The 25,636-nt window shown below is 48.3% G+C and overlaps 2 protein-coding genes and 1 pseudogene across 3 annotated transcripts; 2 read left to right on the forward strand and 1 right to left on the reverse strand.

Moving 5' to 3' along the window:
- Positions 1-631: 631 nt before the first annotated feature.
- Positions 632-7,623, forward strand: LOC136471326 (uncharacterized). Of its 2 annotated transcripts, none has more exons than XM_066469139.1 (6): positions 632-924; positions 1,018-1,125; positions 1,219-1,343; positions 1,420-1,520; positions 1,615-1,674; positions 7,274-7,623. In XM_066469139.1, exons 1-6 carry the CDS (start codon positions 708-710, stop codon positions 7,335-7,337), a joined length of 675 nt encoding a protein of 224 aa, XP_066325236.1. In that variant the 5' UTR covers positions 632-707; the 3' UTR covers positions 7,338-7,623. The 2 variants fall into 2 exon arrangements, with proteins under 2 accessions (XP_066325236.1, XP_066325183.1); XM_066469086.1 differs by having other exon boundaries at positions 636-924; positions 7,284-7,623.
- Positions 7,624-8,072: 449 nt separating this feature from the next.
- Positions 8,073-11,199, reverse strand: LOC136471230 (uncharacterized). The gene is made up of 2 exons (XM_066468993.1): positions 10,521-11,199; positions 8,073-8,854 (listed from the first exon to the last, which is right to left on the reverse strand). The coding sequence occupies exons 1-2, from the start codon at positions 10,963-10,965 to the stop codon at positions 8,205-8,207; spliced, it is 1,095 nt and encodes a 364-aa protein (XP_066325090.1). The 5' UTR covers positions 10,966-11,199; the 3' UTR covers positions 8,073-8,204.
- Positions 11,200-14,190: 2,991 nt separating this feature from the next.
- On the forward strand, positions 14,191-22,661 carry LOC136453821 (uncharacterized; annotated as a pseudogene).
- Positions 22,662-25,636: the final 2,975 nt, after the last annotated feature.

A 25,636-nucleotide genomic window follows, 5' to 3' on the forward strand; every position in this document is an offset into this window, starting at 1 on the left:
GTTGACATCTAAAGAATTAACGAGACCCACATGAATGAGAAGAAGGACCCGACGATCCTGGAAGCCTTCTTCTCTCTCGTTCTTCTATTTTTTCTCCTCTGTAACCCGTGCTTTCCTTTCGTCTATAAAAGGGAAAGCAGGGCGCCCCATAGAAAAAGCATGATCTGAACAAAAGAACACGACACGAGCACACGACTGAGCAGCAAGCGAGCACTCAACACCCGTTCACTCATTCCACCAAAAACTTAGGATCCTCTTCCTCTCTCGCCTATTTATAACCTTATTACAAACTAAGTGTTGATAACACGAGCAGCAGCTAACTAAACATAGGAATGTTCCATCCGAATCAATATAAACCCTTATGTTCTCCGAGCACATGATCCAAATTAGACGATTTACCCGTTGTTAAAACACCGACACGACTGTTCCCGGCTTTTGCACTTGCATTGATTCCGCGGCGTGCTCCGATTCGGGGTCGCCGTCGGTGCGGCCGCCGTGCCGTTTGAGCGACCGCGGCCTCGTGATTCCTGAAGGCGGAACCATCATGGGACCCGTTCATACTACCGGAAGACGTAGCACTCAGAATACGTAACGGGATAGTTCGTGTGGATTTGGACAGCTGGACGGCCCCTAAAGTTTGGAGGCCCACGCGCAGAGGAAGAGCAATCCCACCCGCTGTCCCCCCACGCTGCCACGCACGCCTAGCCATGAGCGCCATCCAGTCGCCCGCCGCGCCGCCGGCGAGGCCGCCTCTCCGGCGCAGCACGACGGCAGCAGCGTCTCCCCTCCGGGAACCCTCACAGCCACAACCGACGCTACCGGCGCCGCCGAGCATCGCCTCCCGCCGCACCGCGCTCGTCGCACTCGTCCTGGCCGCGGCAGCGCCGGCACGCCCCGCCGCCGCCGGCTTCTCCCTCGGCATCCGTACGACCGCATCCCTCGCCTCGCTTACCAACTTTATCGGCTCTCACTTGTCTTCTCTCTTTCTCCTGTTCCTCTTCGTGTTGGCGCGCGCAGCTGGGCCCAAGGAGCTGCTGCGGGAGCAGAAGAAGAAGTCGGCGTCCTACCTCCTCGCTCCCATCGCCGCCTCCCGGGACACCCTCGTCAAATCCCAGGCTCTTCTCGGTAATTCCATGACCTCGGAAGCATTCAACCTTGCCTAATCTGGTCGGACGTCCAGGAAATTCTTAGCAACCGTGGCTTTGCTATGCAATGTAGCTTCGCCGAGTGCGTCTGCCGAGGACGCCGAGGAGGTGAGGGGGCGGATCGGTGCGGCAGGGAGGGACTGCGTGCCGCGGCAGAGGAACTCGATTGTCGCGTTCCAGTCGCGGACTGGCGTTGAGGTTGGGGCTTTTGACCTTCACTTGCATGGTGGGTTTGTTTTTGGTGCTCTAGGTGTTTGATGGAATTACCCTGTAGGTGTGCACATTCAGCTTGATACTGAAGAACGCCGCTTCGCTGCTCGCTAATAAGGATCCCCTCAAGGTTGAAGCTGATACTAGGCTTGGGGAGCTCATACAGTATGTTTATAGCTAGCTAGCACCACGTGAGACTCACATAATTATTGTTTATTGTATGGAGTAAATTTTGGCTCATTGACCTTGTCTTGTACAGGTCATTCTCTGACCTGGGAACTCTGGCCGAGAACAGTAATTTTGAGCTCGCAGATGATAGGTGAGTAATGCCAACACACATATTTTTCTTTATTTAAATCCTGGATCTGAGAAACATGTTCGACCTATTAATATTCTGGCCTCTTACTAGTAGCAACTTGATGTTTCCTGTGCAACATTATATGTATATCTTTTTTATTTATGTAATGTTGTCATCCTTTTGCATCTTCTGTTAGGATATTTAAAATTTATATACGGACAGCCAATTATACCTCTGTTGTTGATTTTGTAAATAAAGGAGTTGTATATATCATCATCTCACCATAGGAGTTACTAAGAACAAATTGCTGCAATATAGTCGGACCTCCCAGTCTGGATTGTCTTCTAACGTGAAATGATTGGATCTGTACAAATTTTATTTTAAATACTCTGTACAAGTTTAAATAAATAAGCTGTCAAGGGCGTCGAGGGATAGGGTAGGCGCACCCCGGCTACGTAGTTCGTAGCCGCGATCCGTGTTGGGGCGAGGTTTTACCCCTCAGCGCCCATTTTGTTGAGAGAGGGAGAAGGAGAGATAATTGTTCTTGCTTAATCCCAAATGACGGATTACAAGGACTCCTATAGGCCATAGCCTCAACAGACTCTCACAAATCACTCCTAAATCAGAGGCCCCTTGATTGGCTCTCCTTTAATTTAGCCACTTTCTAAACCGAGCCCTGCGCTGGTGCCTGCCGCGGTGACCGCGTCGCCCGCGTCGCCCTGGCGCGCTGCTGCACGCCGCGCATCTCGGGCCCTTCTATTCCTGGCGTATGTGCGGCCCCACATGACATCTCTCCCCCCGTCGAGGAGCAGCTCGTCCTCGAGCTGGAAGGCCGGGTACTTGGCGGTGAAGGCCTCGACGTCTTCCCATGTAGCCGATGCAGCCGACCCGCCCTTCCACTGGACAAGGACCTGGCGCACACCGCGCGCCAATCGTGCCTGCACGGCCCGCTCCGGCTCTAGAACCGACGCACCATGGTGGATGGGGGGCAGTGGTGGTGGAGCATCCGGTGGCGGCCCGCAGAACTTCTTGAGGAGACCGATGTGGAACACATCGTGCAGCCGAGCGCGAGGCGGAAGGGCCAGGCGGACAGCGACGTCGTTGATGAGTTCGACGACGCGGTAGGGGCCGAAGTAGCGCGACTTGAGCTTGCCGGTGACGGCCTGGGGAATGGACGAAGCTGCCCGCTGACGAAGACGAAGGAGGGCCCAATCGCCCACCTGATACGCGACATGACGGTGGAGCTTGTCGTAGTGCTTCTTCTGGACCGCCTGTGCCTGGTCCAGGCGATAGCGGAGGTCCGCCAGGAACTCGTCACGCTCCTCCATGTTCCTGGCGACGGCGGCCACCCGTGTGTCCCCCGTCTCATAAGACCGGATGGTCGGAGGATCGCGCCCGTAGACGACGCAGAACGGCGTGTCCCGCAGCGAGGACTGGTAGGCGGTGTTGTAGACGTACTCCACCCATGGCAACCAGCGCAGCCACTGTCGAGGTCGATCGTCGGTGAGGCAGCGTAGGTACATGACGATGACGCGGTTGGCAGCTTCTGACTGGCCGTCGGACTGAGGGTGGAACACCGAGGTCATGTGGAGCTTGGCGCCCATCAGGCGCATGAGTTCTCGCCAGAACGTTGAGGTGAAGACCGGATCGCGGTCGGACACCATGGACTGGGGGACGTCGTGAAGCCGCACTATGTCGGTGAAGAAGGCTTGCGCGATGGACTCGGCGGAGTACGGATGCGCCAGGGGAATGAAGTGGCAGTACTTGCTGAACCTGTCCACCACCGTCAAGATGACGGACCTGCCACGGACGCGCGGCAATGCCTCCACGAAGTCGAGCGCGATGTCCGTCCAGACACCCTGGGGTACGGGCAGGGGAAGTAGAAGTCCTGCCGGGTGGAGGTGCTCCGGTTTGTACCTCTGACATGTCACGCACGAGCGCACGAGGTCCTGCACCAGCTGTCGCATGTTAGGAAAATGAAAGTCGCGTCGGAGGCGATGTAGTGTGCGCTGGACCCCTTCATGCCCGTCCTCGTGCACGGCCACCATGATCTCCTGGACGAGCGGGGACGCCGGGGGATGTAGAGGCGGCCGCCGAACTGGACCATGCCGTCGACGAGCGTCCATGGTGCGCCGCGGGAGCCTGCACGGAGCTCGTCCCGTATGGCGACGAGGGCAGGGTCGGTGTCTTGCGCTTGATGGAGGCGCGTGACGAAGTCGAAACGCGGGGCGGAGATGGCGAAAATGACCCCCTCGTCCGTGTCGCGGCGAGACAAGGCGTCCGCCACCACGTTCGCCGCGCCCGGCTTGTACTCGACGGAGAAGTCGAAGCCCAACAATTTCCCCACCCAGTGGTGCTGGGGAATCGTGGCGAGACGCTGATCCAACAGGTACTTGAGGTTGTAATGATCCGTCTTGACGAGGAATCGGCGGCCCCAGAGGTACGGTCTCCAGTGCCGTATGGCGTGGACGAGGCCGATGAGCTCTCGCTCATAGGCGGCGAGGGAGCGATGGCATGGCGCGACGGGGCGGCTGAAGAACGCTATTGGGTGCGCGTCCTGGATGAGCACTGCGCCGAACCCGTGCGAAGAAGCGTTGCACTCCACGACGAAGTCCTTGGCGAAGTCCGGCATCGCCAGGATCGGGGCCGAGGTGACCGCCGCCTTGAGCGCGTCGAAGGCCGCGGCTGCTGCGTCGGTCCAGGAGAACCCTTCCTTCTTGAGGAGGGCTGTTAGCGGCGCGGCGACGGAGCCAAAGTTGTGGACGAATTTGCGGTAGTACTCGGCCAAGCCGAGGAAACCGCGCATCGCCCGCGCCGAACGTGGCACCGGCCAGTCATGGATGGCCTGCACCTTGGCCGGATCCATGGCGACGCCCGCCTCGGAGATGACGTGGCCGAGGTACGAAACGGAGGCGATGCCGAAGGCGCACTTCGCCCGCTTTACGAAGAGATGGTGCTGGCGCAACATGGAGAGGACGGCGCGGAGGTACCGAAGGTGGTCGGCCCATGTCTTGCTGTATATCAAAATGTCGTCAAAGAAGACAAGGACAAACCGGCGGAGGAAGGGTCGCAAGACGTCGTTCATGAGCGCCTGGAATGTCGCTGGGGCGTTGCACAGCCCGAACGGCATCACCAAGAACTCGTAGAGGCCCTCGTGTGTGCGGAACGCCGTCTTGTGGACATCACCCGGCCGCATGCGAACTTGGTGGTACCCGGAGCGAAGGTCCAGCTTGGAGAAGAATCAGGCGCCGTGGAGTTCGTCGAGCAGTTCGTCCACTACGGGAATGGGGAACGCGTCCTTGACGGTGAGGGCGTTCAGGGCGCGGTAGTCGACGCAGAAGCGCCAGGATCCCTCCGCCTTCCTGACGAGGAGGACCGGCGAAGAAAACGCCGACGCGCTGCTGCGGACGATGCCCTGCTCCAACATGGTGGCGCATTGCCGCTCCAACTCGTCCTTGTGGGACGCAGGGTACCGGTACGTCCAGACCGCCACCGGCTATGCGCTCAGCTTGAGGACGATGCTGTGGTCGCGGGCGCGCGGAGGCGGGAGCCCCTGGGGCTCAGCGAAGACGTCCTCGAAGGATGCTAGCAGTTCGTCCAGGAGGGACTCGCTGGCTGTCGTGGTGCGGACGCCGGGCGCGCTGGTCGTCGCCACGCCTGTACAGCACACGGCGCGCCCCTGACGCTGGAAGGACATCTTCCGCGCGCTGAAGTCCCAGAGCACCGGCCCCAAGGTCGCCAGCCACTGCGTGCCGAGGACCAGGTCGTACCCGGCGAGTGGCATCACGAAGAGATCGACGCGGAACGTGTCGTTGTCGATGGTGAGCGGTGCCTGCCGAATGATGCCAGGGCAGGAGACGCGCTCGCCATTCGCCACTGTCGCCGTGAGGCGTGGGCGACGCTGCAGAGGCAGCCCGATACGAAGGGCCGCGTCCTCGGCTATGAAGTTGTGCGTGGATCCCGAGTCGAGGAGCGCGGTGAAGACGGCGGCGCCCACGGCCACCTGGACCTGCATGGTGTCGCTGAAGGACACCCCAGCGATCGCGTTGAGGGAGAAGTGCGGGGTCTCCTCCCCGGCGGCGTCCTCATCAGCAGCGGCCCCGTCGTCGGTGTCGTCCTCGATGACGCTGTCGAGGAGGAACAGCCGCTTGCAGACCCGATTGTGCCCGCGACCGAACTTTTCATCGCAGTTGTAGCAGAGACCGAGGCGACGACGCTCCTCCTGTTCCGCCTGAGTCAGCCGACGAACCGGCCGGCCCTCCACGGTGATCGTGGCCGGCGCGGCCTTGTCCGCCGGGGGCGCCGGCAGGGCGAGTCGCGGTGCGGGCGCCGGCAGGAGCGGCCGATCGCGCAGGGGAACGCGTGCCGCGGGTGCGACGTAGCTGTTCCGCAACTCGATCTTGCGGGCGAGGCTCATGGCCGCCACCAGCGACTGGGGATTGTGGATCTCCACATCATGGCTGAGCGGTGGAAGGAGGCCGGGCGGTGAACAGCTGGACACGCTGTGCTCGTCTAGGCGGCCCGCGCGAGGTAGCAGGGCCTGAAACCGGTCCTGGTACTCCTCCACGGTACCGGTTCGGTGGCAAGCCGCCAACTCGCCGAGGGGGGTGGATCGGAGGGGAGGCCCAAAGCGCAGGTGGAGGAGCTCCTTGAAATGGCGCCAGGAAGGAGTACCCTCGTCCTGCTGGACTTGGTAGTACCACAGTTGGGCGCCGTCCTCGAGGTTGTACGACGCCATCCAGACTTTCTCCTCCTCCATGATTCGTTGTTGATGAAAATAAGATTCACAGTGATTGCTAAAGATCAGGGGATCCGACTTGCCATCGTAGCGCGGGAAGTCAAGCTTTTGGAAACGCGGCGGCCGATCTTGGTGGTGCTCCCCCGACCCGGAGTGTGCGGAGGTTGACGATCCGCCCGGCGGCGGGCGCGCGGCGTCTAGGCGCTGGATGGCCTGGGCATTGGCCTCCACGGACGTCTGGAGGGTCCTGATGGACGCGACCAGGGAGTCCAAGGTCGCCTGCAAGGCAGCGTTGGCGGCGTTGTTGACGGTGTTGTCGCCCATGGCGTCTACGCGAGGCGAGGGTGACGGCGCGGCGGCTGAGGGTGGTGCGGCGGCTGGGGTTGGCGAAGGGGCACGGGATGAACTGGATTGCCTAGACCGTGATACCAGGTTGTTAAGGGCGTCGAGGGATAGGGTAGGCGCACCCTGGCTACGTAGTTCGTAGCCGCGATCCGTGTTGGGGCGAGGTTTTACCCCTCAGCGCCCATTTTGTTGAGAGAGGGAGAAGGAGAGATAATTGTTCTTGCTTAATCCCAAATGACGGATTACAAGGATTCCTATAGGCCATAGCCTCAACAGACTCTAACAAATCACTCCTAAATCAGAGGCCCCTTGATTGGCTCTCCTTTAATCTAGCCACTTTCTAAACCGAGCCCTGCGCTGGTGCCTGCCGCGGTGACCGTGGCGCCCGCGTCGCCCTGGCGCGCTGCTGCACGCCGCGCATCTCGGGCCCTTCTATTCCTGGCGTATGTGCGGCCCCACATGACATAAGCCTTGATTTTCTATGATATTGTTTCAAAGTATATGAATTTAGTAAATGCTGGCATTGATCAATTTCAGTGTCCTGCAGAGAGAAGATGAAGGATGGCTTGCTGAGCACTATCTCTGCCCTCGACAAATTTGAACAGAGTGTTAAAGACTGTTTAGGTGTTTAGACCTTTTTTTGCCAGGTCGGATCACATTTTTTTCAAGGCTTTTTTTAAAATGACTTATTGTTTTTATTTTCTTTCTATCTTTGAGGTAAGGTTTCATTTGCCTTTGCTCATTAGGGACTTTTGTTGTACAAATACTTTGTTCATTTGATCTGATATATGATATTTATGGTACAAGAATGCTTGCCTGTAATGAAAAACTAGAGTTAAATTACCAGAACTTATAAGGATATCTGTCCAAGCAGGCTCACTACCAAATTTTGTTTCAGCTACTATTTTCAAGGTTCTCTCTGTTGTTCTCCACAACTTATCATCTTGTTTATGAACATTATAAATTTGCACTGTTTATCTATCATTTTGGTGATGGTAGAGTCTTACCGCCTGTGACCGGAAGGTCCCGGGTTCGAGTCGCGGTCTCCTCGCATAGCACAGGCGAGGGTAAGGTTTGCCACTAACAGCCTTCCCCAGACCCCGCACAGAGCGGGAGCTCTTTGCACTGGATACGCTCTTTTTTTTATCTATCATTTTGGTCTTTTAATCCTGCTGTCCATTAGATTACACGGGACTAAAATATAACGGAGTATTTTCTTTCATTTTGGTCTCTGTGTGTCATTATTTAATTATATGTCAATATGTATGCATTGATGGTTTGGGATAAAATGTAACTTCTTGATTTTGAAATAAATGTGTGTAGAGTAGGCAGAATCTTAATAATATATTTTTCATGACAAGATTTGATGTATTATCTCAGATGAAAAAATATTGTACAAAAATCATATCAGGGTTTGAATCCTAATGAATTCTGCAAGCCATCAGATGAAAAGAAAGAGGTAATTCAACTATTCCAAGTAATGATCCAGTGGACACATGATCTGGTCATCTGGTGAGGCAGAGGCTTCCACAAAATACAGTCTGCAGCATGGCGTCCCGTCTTCTGGGTTTTTTTCCGTTGATCTGGGCAGTTTCCTCAGTTTATCAAATAGGTTCTCTGGGTGACTTAGCAACCCAAAATGTGCTTCCGGGTCTCCAATTTGTGTCAGTGTTACCTGGGAGAACCCAAGAGAAGGCAGCAGGAGGTCAGGGCTGTCATGGTAGAAATGGTACATCGTTGGAGAGAGCAACGTCGCATTCTTGTTCATGAAATCAGCCAGGAGCACTGTGCTGGCTGTGGAGCGGCTAGCTGCAATGTTTTCGAGGACTTGCATTGCATCTGCATGTTGAAGGTAATAGATGATGCCTTCAAGCACCCATATGGTGTTTCTTTCAGGAACATACCCACAGCTCTGAAGCTTTGTTATCCAGTCTCCATCCTGTATGTTAGCTGGAACCCTAATCAATGATTTTGCCATCACGGTGAGTTTCTGGTGATTTGCAGAACTCATTGCTTCGTGGAGAAGATCAGATTTCATTTCTAGGAGCTCCGGGAAATCAAGTTCAAATACCGTGCATTCCTTTAGGCAGCTCAGCCGATAGGCTCTTGCATCCATCCCTGAAAAAAAAGAGAGAGCATTGTTTGGTTGTCAGAACGAGCCTTATTCTAAGTAAACTTATCTGCAAATGAAGATGCCTTTTTGTAAAACAGATTTTAACTAAGCTTGCTTCATGTACCACAAAATGTGGCATTCTTGCTCCAGCTTTGCACATTTGTTTCAAAACATTAGAAGTTGTAATGTATGATTTACCAGAATTGTTGAACTTGAGGTTTATTAGGTGAGGGGCTGAGGGCATTATATCCAATTGAGAATCCAAGAATGTATTTCTTTGTTTTCAAAGAACCAGAATCTATTTCTGCATCTCAGTTATTTTGTTATGCAAAGTGAGTGCATGCCTTGTCCTACCTGTTTCATTCAATTGCAGAGAAGACACCACAGGTTATAGGATCTGACACTATCTCACCAGCATTATCAAATCCAACGTTTTGCCATGCTCTCAATTGTTCATGTGTCCAAAGTTTGCTTTTGGGTTACCATTACTCCATATGAAGGTGAAATTAGTCTGTTGCTGTTATGTACAGTATAGTGTTGGCACCCTTGGCTGCAAACCAAAAGTTTTTCTTGTAGGATACAGGCCAAAAGTTTCCTGGTCCGCATCTTGCTAACTGCCAACCGATTAGACCGGCTGAAGGGATCTAACAGAAGACACCAGTATCATCTCTTTTTTTTGCGGAAAAAAACACACCAGTATCATCAAGGACATAAATACCAGTGCGTTGATGTTGATGTGCTCCTTTTCTTTTCTTCTTTTTTTGAAAGAATGTTGATGTGCAGCTGTACCATTACTGGACATGCTTCCATCAAAATGGGCAGCGCCAGGATAGCTTTCTTCTTGCTGTAATGTGGCCAGGTGTCTTCATTCCGAGCCACAATTGCTTCCTTTTCCATCTCACACACGAGACGATCGCCTCGTCTGTATACAAGTTTTAGATGCCAATAATCCTTTTTTTCGTGTCCAACAATGGGCGCTTAAATTTGTCGCCACAGATAAAATGGACAGCGTGGATGATGACCAGCTAAGTTATTTACAAATGGACAATATGCTGCCATGAATTAGGCTACTCCTTGCAGATATTTTTTTTTGTGGCTAACTAGGTGTAGGCGTGTAGTTCTTCATTTATAGCTAATATTTATTCAGTGTGAGGTATGTGATCCTCAATAGTGAGGTGGCTGCGATGACGTCATCAATGTCAATGGCTGCCGGCCAAGTGTCTCAAAATAAAGCATCTACGTATAATAAGGATAGTGCGCGCCTGCATGTACTCGTAGGATGATTGTTTTTTTGTGAGCGTCTACGTCTATAGTATGTTTTGAAGAAAACTCCCCATTGTGATTTTAGTCAGACTGTCAAACAAAATCTCACACACTCGTGATTTGTGAAACAGTGGATCGTTGTCATTTTGATACTTCAGTGTTCTTCATTCATCATCCATGTGTATCGATCTATTGCAGAGTATATACTGCAGTAATAAGCTCACAAAAAAAAAGAGAATGCGTCGAGTATGATGCGGGGGGTGTATGTCAGTATGTGCATGCGTGATGCGTCGATCATGCACGGCAGGCAGGCATGCATGCAAAGAACGGCGCTGCGCAGCATGCAAATGCAATAGCCACGGCATCATGCAGGGCAGAGGGCAGTGTTCTGCTTGTGCGTATACTAACCTGCACCGAGGATCACGACCTGCGGGTCGCCGCCGAGCGCGGCGACGGCGGCCTCGATGCGGGCGTCGAACCAGAGCGTCCTGACGGCGATCATGACGCCGTGCACCTCGCTTGCGCCGGCGCGCTCGTCGCGCCGCATCTTGTCGTGCAGCCCCCTGAGGTAGCGCTCCCCGGCCAGCACCCCGGCCGCCGGGTCGCGCACTGCGCGGCCCCACAGCGCCCGCACCGCCGCCGTCTGGCACGCGCTCTGCAGCACGGGGCCCCACTCCGCCTCCACCCGCGCGTGCAGCGCCCGCACGCCCTCCGGCGCCAGCTGCGCCATCGCCGCCGCGAACTCGCCCTCGACTCCTCCTTCTTCGACTCCGCCGTTGTCGTCGTCCCTCAACACGTCGCCATTCATGCACGGCACCTCCACCTCTTCCTCTTTCTCCTGCTTCGACGACATGGCCAGCAGCAGCAGCGCTAGCTACTAGGGCTCTCCACCGGCACTGAGATTGGACAAGAGCGCGCGCGCACGCAGCCACACAATGTGTAGCAGCTCGCTAGCTATATATGTTTGCTAGCTAGCTAGCCAATGATGTGCTCGGGCCGGCAAGCAAATAAAGCTACTAGCGAGTTCACCATATTCTACCGTACCAGCGGCAGTGTCGTGAGTGTGTGATCTCCAAAAGACATGGCTAGCTGTTGCTGTACATGATGGTTGGTTTTGTATGGTGAGTGGGAAAGGCGGGAGCCCGGGGGAAGGGATAAGAAAAGAGGACCACACGTACGCAACCCTGGCCAGCCAGCTCCAGTTCGCGCGCTCGTGTGTGTACGATGCGCAGCGCCCGGGGGCATGGGTGGCGCGCGTTCTTCCGGCGCTTCGCTTCGCCTAGCTCCGTCTCCGTGGGCGCGCGCGGGACGATCGGCTGTAGCGCGACGGCGACGGGCGGCGAGCGCGGCGGGCGATGTGGTTAAGTGGTTTTGTGGTGTACAGAGTACTTATTAATTAGTTGGCACAGGGGAGGACCAGTAGACTGGAGCTGTCGTCGCGGACGGGGAGAGGAGCGGACAAGCACGTGCGCCGTGCGCCCGCCCGCCCGCCCGTGACGACAAGGTGCCTGCGCGGCTGCGCCGGACCTTCCGATCCGTCCGCAGCTCGAGCTCTGGGCTCTACGACCGGCCGCGTAGCTATTGCGCCCTGTGGCTGACTGGCTGTGGTAGAGAGGCGCAGAGCTGGGACAAAATATTCTGGGAATGTGCAAATTCAGCTATTGCGCGCCAAGATATCCGCCGTCTTTAGCCAGCGGATAGGGTCGATCGAACAGAAGCGTCCCAGAGATCACCCACCCACGCTGTTGTTGGTGGCCACTCGTACTCGCTCACTGACTCGCCGTGTCCCTGACGAAACAAATGGCATGCACATCCGTTCCCCCTCTCTGATTACTTAACCAAACAGAAACACAGAGCAAAACTAGCGACATTGCAACAAATTGATTCCTGGCGGACTGGCGGGTACTTCCTGCGGGCACCAAGCCCAAGTGATTTTGCCAGCAAGAAATTGATTTAATCACACACAGATAAAATGTTTTGATTTTATTAAATTGAGCTATCATACGATGCAGTGATTAAATTTTGTTCAGTTTATCTACAAATTGATGTAATTTACAATCTGTTTGGTTAAGGCAGAACTGATGGCTTGATACATTTTGGATTAGGGTAAAGTACATTTTCACCCTCAAACTTATGCAATAGCCTAATTTTCAACCTTAAATTAGGAAACGTGTAATAGACACCCTCTAATTGTCAAAATCAGACAAATTTGGTCCTCGTGTTGCTTTTAAAGTTTGTTTTCTATTTTTGTAAAAATAGTAAAAAATCTGATTTACCATCTAAAATTCATAAATAATTTATTTTGAATCAGAAAAATATGATACTAGTACCATTTTTTTTTCTAAAAATGTTCTCTACTTGTTGCTTTATTGATTTATTTTAAATCAGGAAAACATATAGGTATTTAGAATTGGTTTATTTTAAAACCAGTAGCAATTCATAATTAATTTATTTTAAATTAGGGAAAAATATATAGGTATTTAGAATTGGTTTATTTTTGTACTTATTGTTTTATTACTCGTAGTTGCACTTATTATTTATTTAAAATAAGTAAGATATAAATAACTCTGAATATAGCACTAACAAATAGATGACACATTTTTAGAAGAAAACTGAAACTAGTTTCATATTTTTATGATTGAATTAATTATAAATTTCTAGAGATCAAACCAGATTTTTGTTATTCTTGTAAAATAGTAACCACTTTTGAAGCCAACTAGAGGACTAAATTTGTCAGTTTCGATAGTTATTGGAGCTAGGATCACCCGGTTTCATAGTTCGAGATTGAAAATTGGACTATGCTGTAAGTTGGAGGTTGAAAAATATACTTTATCATTTGGATTATGCCTAGTAGCCTTTGTACAAAAAATTGTGGTTTGAAACATATTCACTAAAATTGTAGATGTTCAAATTATTGCATAATAACCATTTATAAAGATACACATGTTTAGAGAAGTTACTGGAGTGCCCACAGGAGTAGAGAGCCAATCTCGAAACATAGACTTGCTATTTAGATCGAGGCCTGGAGGATCTCCAGTGAACCCAGATCACCGTAGCTGCCTAACTGGTTTAGGCCCTATTTTGCAGGGTTTTTGAGTGACTTTAATTTTGACATCTCTGCTGTTCTAGATGAATAGGTGAAGCTGAGTGTCGATTCTCGCTGCCAAACAAGTCATACGTTCACCGGGGACATGTCGTGGGGGTATTACTCGGTGGAAAGTGGAAACTAAAGGTCTAGGCAAGGTCCCATATGCAATGAGGAGCTTATTGGTGAGCACAAGTAGTGATTAGTAAAGTTATTTTGTCTATATAGGTGAAGCCGAGTGCCAATTCTCGCTGCTAAACAAGCATTAGTTCACCAAGGACATATTGTGGGTATCGTTTATTGGGAACTCAAGGGCTAGGCAAGGTTTCATGCAATGCGGAGCTTATTGGTGAGCACAAGGTTTACAAAATTGAGCATTCAACTGGGAGCCCGGATGGCCTAAATATGACCCGATCGCAAAAGTATAGAAAATGCTAATACAACATAACTAACAAACTTGGCTTCCACATGTGATCTCATGTGCTATGTTGTCATTAGATGTACATTAAAATTCATCCACATTAAAAAAAAAAGATTTGTCCACAACATAAGTGACATAAAATTATTGCCCCTTCCCCTTATGAATCTCGGTGTACGTAGATCCATGTACACATAAAGCAAGTCTTTATAGATAAAATTTACTTTGCCAAGTTTCTAAAAGCAAAATAGTTTGCCTACATCCGCTGTGTTCTACTCCTTCCATTCCAAATTATAAGTTATTTCAGCCTTTTTAATTAATAACTTTTGCTATATATATATATAGACATATACACCTAGAAAAGTCAAAATAATATATAATTTAGAATGGAGTGAGTATTTAAGATTTTTTTAGAATCTATAAATTCTACAAAACTCGTACAGAAATTCTATATAAATCATTTCATTTAAAAAACACTGGAAACGAAGAAAAATCCGGCGTCTGACAGGCTTCGTGTTGTTTCTAAAAAAAGGCTTGTGACAAAAAAAAGTGAACAAAGCGCAGTGACAGCAAACATTGACCGGCTTGTTCTGCTCCGCAGTCCCGCTCCCAACTGCCGCTGCGGCGCTGCCACGCTCTGCTGCTTCTCTTCTCCCAACCTCCACGGCTCCGCCTCCAGAGTCCACGCCAACCACTAGCACCGACAGCCTCGCCCCACCAACCCACCGGCCCACTGCCCGCCGCCGCATGACGGTGGCCCGCGGTCCGCCCGGCCGCCCCTCTTCCGGGCTCCTGGGCTGCTGGCGCCGCCGCCCGGCGCTGGGCTTCGGCGCCAAGGTCGGCATCGCCATCGCGCTTGGCCTCTCCTTCGCCATCATATGGACCTCAGTCTCCCCGACTTCCTCCTCCCAGCAGATCTCTACCGAGCGCTCCTCCTTCGCAGCCGAAGTCGCCGCACCGCCAACCGCCTCCCACAATCGCACCGCCGGCGGCGGCGGCGGGCACGCTCACCGGAAGCCTCGCCCCGTTCCGCACAGCCACAAGAAGCGCCATCCTGTTCCGTCTGGATCCCATTCCCATCCTCACCGCTCCAATGCCACCGCCTCGCCGGATGCCGCCGCTGCGAAGGCCGATCACTCCGAGCCGGCTCCGGTAACCGACCCGGAGCCGAAGGAGAAGCAACCGGAGCAGGAGCAGGAACAGGAGCCAGACATGGAGATGGAGCCGGAACAGGAAGCGGAGCTGCCCGTGCCCGAGCAGGGCGTGGACAATTCGGGGAAGGCCCCTGCGGAGGAGGAGGAGATGCCGCCGCAGCTGGAATTGGAAGATGAGCCCAGTGAGGGTGACGGCGAGGAGGATGATCCCGAGGCGGCGAAGAGGAAGGCTCCAAGTAAGAAGAGGAAGCTACCGCCTTTGTTCAGCCCGGGTGCACATTACCATTGGAAGCTTTGCGGCGCAAAGAGCGGCTACCACTATATCCCTTGTGTGGATTTCGATGGGGATGGGAGCCAGAGGCACCATGAGCGCAGCTGCCCAAGGTCTCCTGTGACGTGTTTGGTGTCACTACCCAAGGAGTATAAACAACCTGCTCCATGGCCCGAGAGGAAGGGCAAGGTCAGGAGTTTACGGTAATTCATGTTTTAAGAAAATGAGTAGACCATAATAGGACATGAATAATTTTGATTTGATTTATTGCTGATTGTTCTTGTGGTGAATTGTGATCCTTGAAGGTTTGGTATGGGAATGTTGGGCATCCTAGGTTGTCAAATTATGTTAAGGGCCACAACTGGCTGAACCACAGCGGCGAGTACTTGACGTTCCCACCAGACGAATGGGAGTTCAAAGGCAGCGCAAGACATTATGTTGAATCAATTGATGAGGTAATTGTCAAATATTCACATTTGGATCAGACATGAGCTACTTGTATTCAGAAAGAATGAAAGAGCATTTAAATAGTTTGTGCACATTGTCTGCGTAATTAAGTTGGACTTATCTTTAGCGAAGGTATGAGATTAAATTAGAACATGAAAATAGTTGCACAACTGAACATAGTTAATGCTCTTCTTGGATTGCCCATGCCACTTGCCACGTCCCATGTGGTATGTGATTGATGGCTAGTTGTGACATGTTTTGATTGCCTTCACCATTGGAGTGTCTACCTCAGAAAATCATGCTCAATTCTCTCGTATTTTCTCTCTATTGATACGTTCTGATTCCTGGATGGTAATTGCTATAAGGCTGCACCATCTTGAGAAAAGTCGATACTTATGAACCCCAAGGTTTAGTTCTCCTATATAAAACAGCAAAGGCACAATGAACTTTTGGATTGAATCTTATTTGTATTTTTGAGCTACACATGTGTTTAGTTTCAGTAATCATTCAGACATATTATACTAGCATTACACAATCTGCTAATTACTTTGTTTGTCATTCAGATGGCTCCTGACATTGACTGGGGTAAAAATATACGCATAATATTGGATGTCGGATGCAAAAGCGCTGGCTTTGGTATTGCTCTACTCGAGAAAGATGTGATAACGCTATCTTTAGGCCTTACGAATGACCAAACAGACCTTGCGCAAGTTGCCCTTGAACGTGGCATCCCTGCAACAGTTGGCAGTCTGGGATCCCAAAGATTGCCCTTCCCTAGTGGTGCATTTGATGCTATTCACTGCGGTGAATGCAATATACCATGGCATTCTAATGGTACATATGTGTTGCTTCATTCCTTTCTTTAGATCATAATTCAAGTATCTACTTGCATGTTGAACGACATTGTGTATTCTTTGGTTTAGGTGGAAAACTTCTCCTAGAGATAAATAGAATTCTTCGTCCAGGAGGATACTTCATCATATCAAGCAAAAGTGCTGACCTGGAGAGTGAAGAAGGTATGATAGAATAACATAAGTATTTACGCCATTTGTAAATTATAGTAAGTGTCAGTTCTTGTGCTGTTGTAAATTATAAACTCCATCTAAAAAACCCTTATAAACTGGTTCATGTTTCTTTCTGCCTATTCACGTCCCTGTTTCCATTTTTTTTCCTTTTCAGGAATATCAGCTTCAATGACTGCGCTTTGTTGGAATGCAATAGCTTACAATAGTGATGATGTCAGCGAGGCTGGAGTGAAGATATTTCAGCGACCAGCCTCAAATGAGGTATATGATCTGAGAGCAAAAAAAGATCCTCCATTTTGCAAGGAAGAGCAGAACAAAGCTAGTGCATGGTGAGTGGGATCATGTATACTTGGGCTACATCACTATGCTGGGTCTAGGATTACTCCAATGTTTTCCCAGATAATTCACTTTTGGTTCATACACCAATAAGTTGACCTTGCCTTTTTAGGTATACTCATATCAAACATTGCCTGCACAAAGCACCTGTTGGTATAGAAGAAAGAGGCAGTGACTGGCCTGAGGAGTGGCCCAAGAGGCTCGAGAGTTTCCCTGAGTGGCTTGGGGGCACACAAACAAGGGTGGCTTCTGATCATAACCATTGGAAGGCTGTTGTTGAGAAATCTTATCTGGATGGATTGGGCATTGACTGGTCAAATATCCGTAACGTAATGGATATGAGGGCTGTATTTGGAGGGTATAATAAATCTCCTTTTCTAATTCTGAATACTAAATAGGATTTCTCTAAAAACCTGCATTGTACATTTGTACTTCATAATACATTTTTTTGAAATGTTAAAATAAATGTATTGAAACAGCTGATGATTGTCTTCTTGCAGATTTGCTGCTGCATTGGCATCTAAAAAGGTTTGGGTCATGAATGTTGTTCCTGTGCATGCTGCAGACACCCTACCCATGATCTATGAGCGTGGCCTGATCGGTGTGTATCATGATTGGTGTGAACCATTTAGTACATATCCAAGGTCCTATGATCTTTTACATGCTGACCATTTATTCTCACGCCTGAAGATCAGGTATGGCATCGAAAAGACTAGCCTTGCTCTGATTTCATATAATTTGGTGTGGTTTCACTCTCAAAATAGGGAATTCATTGTCTTGTTCTGGTATTATGGTTTTTTTTTTCTGAATCACATGTTTTTCTTGGATCACAACATCTACTTTACAATAAATTGTTTAGTACCCAACTAAGTCACATCTGGGGATGAGGTTTATTTCTGTTACCAGAAGAAAAAAAGGCCATTGTACTATAATCAAGTGCAACTCTTGATATGCCCTTTCTTGTGTTGTAGATGTAAGCAACCTGTCTCAATTGTTGTTGAGATGGACCGGATTTTGAGGCCTGGAGGTTGGGCTATCATCCGTGATAAACTCGATATCCTTGACCCATTGGAGACAATCTTGAAATCACTGCATTGGGAAATTGTCATGACCTTCAGAAAGGACAAGGAGGGTATCATGTCTGTAAAGAAAACAACATGGCGTCCATAAGCTGACCTCAGAATCACAAGGCCCCAGCATACCAATTTTTGCACTATACTGCTGTCGATTTCCCCGGGTTGTGTGATACCATCATTTTGTGAATCTGGGGTAGATGTACAATATTTGTTCATTCGTTACTCATCGCAATATGCTCACCACATCTCTGACGGGTAGTTTAATCCCAGTTCGATGGTTGGTTATGGTTGGCGTTACATTGATCAATTCTTCTGAAGCAGCATCCAAGACGACCAGCTTTAGTTTCAGAGAAAAAGACTCTTCGATTCCATAAACAGGGTTGTACGAGATACAAGATTGCTTCTTGTTGTTTGAAAATGTAACAATATATATGTAAAGATTGTCACTGAATTAACTGCTTGGTGGTGTTGTAAGTTGCAACAATCTGTAAAGATTCGACACATGAACGTTCTCAGTGTAAATTGTGAGCAAACAGCAAAAGAGTTCCCAATGTGTATTTTGCTCTCATTTGAGCCGTTCTACACTTCTGATCTTAAATTTGTACCAGAAAAACCAAGTATTGTACCGCATGAACCTTCAGAAATGCGCGTGGCATGGCCATTTAGATGCATGGTGATATTCAGTGGTCAGAGTAAATCTTGATTCTACGGGAATCAGGGCGACTGATAGGGAACATTAGGTCCTAATGATTAGGTACGATTGATGGATGACAGGATTATCACTGTAGCTCAAATCGTTTTTGCACAATAGTTGCGCACACAATAAAAAACCCAAGCTTGAATTGGCACGACGACCGCAATACTATCAGTTTGGCGTTTTTGAGGATGTTTCAGTGTTGGGGTTTCTTTGAAGACGAGCATGGAAGCGGCCAGCCCACCAAGGCCCAAATCTAAGCTTCCAAGTTCCAAAACCCAAAGGCCCGAACGGGTCCGACCTCGCACGCACCACCGCCGCGATGCCTCCCTTCCCGGCGGCGACCACCGCCTCCACCACCTCCCACCTCGCCCTCCTCGTGCTCCTCTCCTCTTCCTCCCTCTTCTTCCTCTACAAATCCCTCCGCCTCCGCCGCAAACCCTCCCCGGCCGCCGCCCGCACTGCTACTCCTACCCTTCTCTACGCTCCCGACTGACCGCCGATGCCGGCTTCCCCGTCCGCGCCACCGACGCTGCCACCTTCGACCCCGACGACCTTCCCTCCGTACCGCTCCTCCTGCTCGTCATCCCCACCCACGAAGGCGGCGGGCCGCCCCCTTCTGCGGCCTTCCTTTCGCGCTGGCTTGAGGAGTCCGCCGCTGACTTCCGCGCGGGGGCGCTCCTCCTCTCTGGCCTCCGCTTCGCCGTCTTCGGGGTTGGGTCCCAGGTCTATGGGGAGACCTTCAACGCCGCCTCGAGGAGCTTCTCGCGCTGGTTGCGCGCGCTTGGCGCTGTTGAAGTTGTCCCTCTCGGGGAGGGCGACATGGATGGCGGGGATCTCGAAGCGGTGTTCGAGGAGTGGAGTAGGAGGGTGCTGAGGGTGGTGAAGGGCGAGGAGGTTGGTTATGGGGCTAATGAAAAAAGCAATGGGCTTGATGAGTTGGAGTTGGAAGGGGAGGATTGGGATGATGACGATGAGGAGGAGATGGTGGATGGGGAGGTTGACATGGAAGATATTGCTGGGAAAGCACCGGCAAGGAGGAAGAATGGGAATTTGGAGGGTGTTCCAGCTAATGGAGTGCAGAACGGTGTAAAGGACATGGTCACACCAATCATCAGGACGAGTTTGGAGAAGCAAGTGAGCATTTCTTACATTTTATTATGCATGGTCTGGATTGCACATTTTAGTTGGACCGCAGGAGCTGTAGTGTACGTGAAAGTTGAAATCTCCACCATATGTTGGAAGGCTACTGGAGTTTTGCATAATCTATATATAGTTATGTGCCTGGCATATCGAACAATTTTTCATTTGTGATCTATATGCAGTTATGTTCCTGGGACGGATCACATAAAATTTAAGGATTGGAGCAATTTTATTTTTATCAAGTTTAAGGATTGATGAAAATTGTTAATAATAACCATAACTGCAGAAGTAGTTTCCTTTAGGAGTTCCATCGAACTATATTACTAGCACTAATGGAGAGAGTTTTCTGTAAAGTAGTTAGTTTTCCTTAGTATAATGATATTGAAAAAGCAGGTAATTGACATTATTTAGATGCTTCTTATTAAACCTTAGGATATTTCATAGTGATGCAGTCTTTTGTTGGTGAACACTGTGGTTTTTGTTGTGCAATTGTGTTTTCCTCACGTGATGTGGGAGGCATGCTTCTACTGTACTTCTTATATTTTATTATTTATGTGTCTTTTCTTCACTTTTACTATATTTTGTTTAGTGTAGTAATCTATCATCTCTCTGTGTGTGCCAGGGTTACAAAATTATTGGTTCTCATAGTGGAGTGAAGATTTGTAGATGGACTAAGTCACAGTGCGAGGCCGTGGAGGGTGTTATAAGCACTCATTTTATGGCATAGAAAGTCACAGGTGAAACCTTTTGCAGTTTTGATTATGCAACAATGTATTTGTAGCACTAGTAAATTGGATGGATCCACTTTGCAATTAGTCCTGTTATTAATCTCAGTTCTTAAATATTTGTTGCTTAGGTAATGTATTTGCGAAAACATATGATGCTACATGGTTGGCAGCCTTAACTGTTGCTTTCTGTTTATATGATCATTTGGCAGATGCATGGAAGCAACTCCAAGTTTGGCTTGTGCAAATAAATGTGTATTTTGTTGGAGACATCACACAAATCCTGTTGGAAAGAGTTGGAAATGGAAGATGGATGACCCTCTTGACATTGTGAATGCTGCAATTGGCCAGCATACTAAGATGGTTAAGCAAATGAAAGGCGTACCAGGTGTGTACATTCTCCTATATGTGTTAATACATGGGTCATGAGTGACCGCTTGAGTAACACACTGCATATCATACTGCCCTGCCCAAATAATAAGTTCAGGGCAGGTTGGACCATGATCATTCCAAGTACCTGTACTTTTTCCTTGCATTAACAGGAAGCAGCTTACAGGAGATTATAGGAATCATAATGTGCAGGCTTTTATTATTATTATTTTAACCTAGCAATGCTTGTGTTTTACATCAACCAACCTAGGCATTGCTGTTTTTGACATGGATACTGTTCAGTTCTAGAATGATCTACATTATCATGTGACCGCACTATAGTGTTTATAGCTAAGAATGCTGCTTCTTGCATTTTCAGGAGTAAAGCCAGAAAAACTTGAAGAGGGTCTGTCACCTAGACATTGTGCGTTATCTCTGGTTGGTGAACCAATAATGTACCCTGAGATAAATGCTCTTGTGGATGAGCTACACCGAAGACACATATCTACGTTTCTGGTTACAAATGCTCAATTTCCTGAAAAGATTAAGGCACTGAAACCAATCACTCAGGTCATACGCTGAATCGACTGAATGACTGCACTAAGTACTAGATCTTTGTATTTCAAAATGCAACAACTTCTAAAGAATACTGACAATATCAATATGTTCACAGCTGTATGTCAGTGTGGATGCAGCTACAAAGGAGAGCTTGAAGGCTGTTGATAGGCCACTATTTTCAGACTTCTGGGAGCGTTTCCTGGTATAGATCTAGAAGATTTCAAATGTTCACTGTGACTGTGAGATCTAACCAATACTAACTGTATTTCTGTTCGTCATCTGCTTTGGCGCCTCACTAGGATTCACTCAAGTCAGCATGAAAAAGATCAAAGAACGGTTTACCGACTTACACTAGTTAAAGGCTGGAATGCAGAAGAGATAGATGCATATGCGAAACTGCTAGATCTTGGCCAGCCCGATTTCATTGAAATCAAGGGTATAACTATTGTGGCTCGTAAGTGCCATTTTATTTTCTTGCATGCAGATTATGGCTTGAACTTTTGGTTGCTGGTTTGCTCATGTTACATGTCATGATGATGCATACAGGTCAGCGACTTCAAAGTTGACAATGGAAAATGTACCTTGGCACTCTGATGTAAAGGAATTCTCCGAGGTTTTGGCATCAAAAAGCGGTGGTGTATACGAAGTAGCATGTGAGCATGCTCATTCATGCTGTGTCCTACTTGCAAAGGTAGATAAGTTCAAGATCAACGGCAAATGGCATACCTGGATAGAGTATGATCGTTTCCATGAACTGGTGAGCTTCCTGAACGACTAGATTGTGGCACAGCGAAGCAGATAATCCCCTCTGACTATAGATATCCATTTGCCAATACAGGTGACATCCGGAAAGCCTTTCAAGAGCAGAGATTACATGGCCAGGACGCCCTCATGGGCTGTCTATGGTGCAGAGGAAGTGGATTCGATCCGGATCAATCTCGTTTCAAGAAGGAAAGGCGCCATGGAACTGCTGCCCACAAAAGTTTATCTTCTTGAGAAGAAATGGACCTGCTGGTTCTGAGCACTGACCTATTTTACCGCTTTCTAGAGGCTAAAATTTTGGAAGCAAGGATTTTTGAAATGTTAGCTTCCAAACAATATATTTTCTGTTTGTCATGTGAATCAGTTTTCGAAAATTCATTTTTGATAGGTTTTATTGGAACATGCATTTTGTTCTCCAGATGTAGTGACGGGGTGAGTTTAAGACTGAGATTCTGGAGACCTGCGAAGAAAACGTTTAGGGCTCATTTGGTTGTTAGGGAATATTCCCTAGAACGATTTCTAACCGGATTGTTTGGCCAAAGTCTTTGATCAGCTGGAACAATTCCTATGGGCATTCCTCTAGAACCGTACGATCCCTTAAGCATAGCAAATACATCCTCCACCGTCTTAAAAAGAATGTTAGTCCAGCTAAAAATCGGATAAAGGTGTATAATAATGTACTCTCTTCATCCTAGAAAGAAAGTCGCTATGAGTGTAGGTCAAACTTTCTCAACTAGATTTGTTGAAAATACGTACAATATTTATATCTTTAAATAAATTTATTATAAAAATACATTCAACGATCTATCTAATATACTAAGTATGTATTATAAATATTAATATTTTTTATATAATTGATCAAGGTTAAAAAAAATGACTTCTTAGAAAACGAGAACTATTTCTATTTTGGGAGCAAAACAATCCATCTTTTTCTAGTTTATCGGTTTTATAATGAAAAGTGGAGGGCCTTGTGACTTCGCCAACGACTTCCCCATTAGGTAGGATTTTTTTAGCCCAAGCCAACTTTCTTTACCACGCTTATACGCATCCAACAATAGGCTATCTCGTTTTAATTCCGAATAATGAAGAGGTGTTATATTACGTATACCAAAGAACTCTTAGAGGAATAAAACCCCTGGGATCCAAAAAAAATGAAAAAAAAATACCGAGGCATTTCTCGAAATGGGTTTTCCACTTAAAATAATTAATCATTTTATTAATCAAAATCTTATCATTCCCGAAAAGGGGGTTCTCCAAATTGACGAGTCTATTCCATTTACAGAGTCTTTTCTTGAAGATATATTGAAATCCATTTACCCAGATCCAGATAACGAGACCAGGACTGATAAGGTAACAGAATTTATTGATAGTTACACGGAATATGTAAATTATTTAGGTGGTCAACAAGTGAGCATCTCTGATGATAAGTGGAATAAGTTTCAGAAACATCTAAAAAAAAGAGATTACAATTACAGCGTTCATTACTAAAAGAAAGTGGAATGAATTTCGAATTCCAAACCTTTTCATAAATCTAAGCAACCTTTTCGTAAATTCAAACAACCTTTTCGTAAATCCAAACAACCTTTTCGTCTCGGTTTTAGGGTTTACAGTCCAACTACCAAATCTATGACTGCTGAGTTAAGTAGAATTACGGAGATTTGAAAGAAAGTCTCATGGAAACGTTTTCAACGAAATAAGAACCATACAAAATAGATTTCTTGATCTTTTTTTTAGGAAAACTTTTTTATTCGCTGTTTATATAATTGATCAAGGTTAAAAAAAATGACTTCTTAGAAAACGAGAACTATTTCTATTTTGGGAGAGAGTGAGTATACCCTATCTCTAACGTCTTGTGATCACGCGGGGGCCTGTACAACGCACCGATCTGTATCTCGTGGAGTCGGGCGCTAGAGAGTAGCACAGAAACCTGGTACATAGACGCACTGAGCAAGTTTTTTTTTGTGTGTTTTTGAGGAGCACGGACTGAGCAAGTTGATAAAGTAGAGAACTGGCTCGGTCTGCATTGGAGCCAAAAAAAAACGCTTAAGACGAGCGCCACCATACCAAGCGCCTGTAAAATAGCTTCTTCCATTGTAAATTGAGGCGGCTTGTGATGACGTAATAATCGGTAATAATGCTCCTGTTCGTCGTCCGTCCAGCCAGAAAGGACGGACCCGCCTGCCCCGCGTCTCGCGTGCCTCGTGCCTCGTGCGCCCGTGGCCTCGTGCCTTGCGCGCCCACCCGCGCCTCGTGCTTTGCGCCCCACCAGCGTCTTGTGCCTTGCGTCGCGTGTTGTTCTCGCCTCAAGTCGCCCGCACCTCACACCGCGCGCTGCTTACGCCTCGCGCTACGCTCCGCTGCACCTCGCGCCTCCAGCCCTAGCCCGGACTCGCGCTGCGCCCAGCCGAGGTTCGACCTCCGCGCCGTGGCATCGAGCTTCATGTGTTGGGGTCAAACTCCACGTCAAGGAGTGTTCATTGAAAGCGGCAAGTAGATAGCACATATTGTAATAGTATATTTTAATGTATTTTGCAATGTTTTACCTGGATGTTGCAAAAGTAGATCTGATGTTGCATATATTACAATGACTATACATGTATGTTGTAAGTGTTCGTTTCAAATATTTTAGCTGCTTCAAACGTATGTTGCAAATGTGTTTTCTAGATATTGCATATGTAGCACTGGCTATACACGTATATTGCAAGTGTATGTTTTCAAATATTTCAGCTGTTTCAAAAGTACGTTGCAGGTGTTTTATCTAGAAGTTGCATATGTTGCAGTGTCCATATACATTGCAAACGAATATTGTAAATGTTTTCATATGTTTCGAACATATGTTGTAGAAAATGCTTTATTTGTAAGTGTCTCATGAGGCGAAGGTGGTCCCCTCGGACGTAGGCGCGCAGCGCTGTGTCCATGAATATGGCAGCAGGCGTGAAATACGAAGCTATATCCATGGATGGACAATAGGCGCGGAGCATGAAACTATTTCATGAGTAAGCCAATAAACACGGAGCATGAACGAAACGAAACACGAAGCTGGATCATAGACGCCTCCAAGGTATCATTATTGCGGACGTCTGGACGGACACGGCGCCGTGTCCGAATGTCCAGGCGCTAATGTCTCCGCATAATAATTTTTCTAAATCACTTCAAGCGTCTTTGCATTGCACACTGGGCATGCTCAGAGCCCGAAGAAAGAAGGAAACAACTGCATCTTCTGATCTTCCCTACCCTAAATTGAGTTGGCTCGTTAGAAATTAGAAGGGTTATTTTGATTCAAACCATTACAATTCTCGTGCTTTGGAGATTTGCCATTACAATTCAGCTATTTAGAAATTTGCCATTATAATTATTGAAGTTGCTGATAATTGCCATTATGGACGTATCCAACGCCCTTGGACCCACCTGCAGGTGTTGCATGCATACTGTATTTCCATACGGACCGAATTGCCCCTGTA

Source organism: Miscanthus floridulus, chromosome 1 (assembly GCF_019320115.1).
Source record: "Miscanthus floridulus cultivar M001 chromosome 1, ASM1932011v1, whole genome shotgun sequence".
Lineage (NCBI taxonomy): Eukaryota > Viridiplantae > Streptophyta > Magnoliopsida > Poales > Poaceae > Miscanthus > Miscanthus floridulus.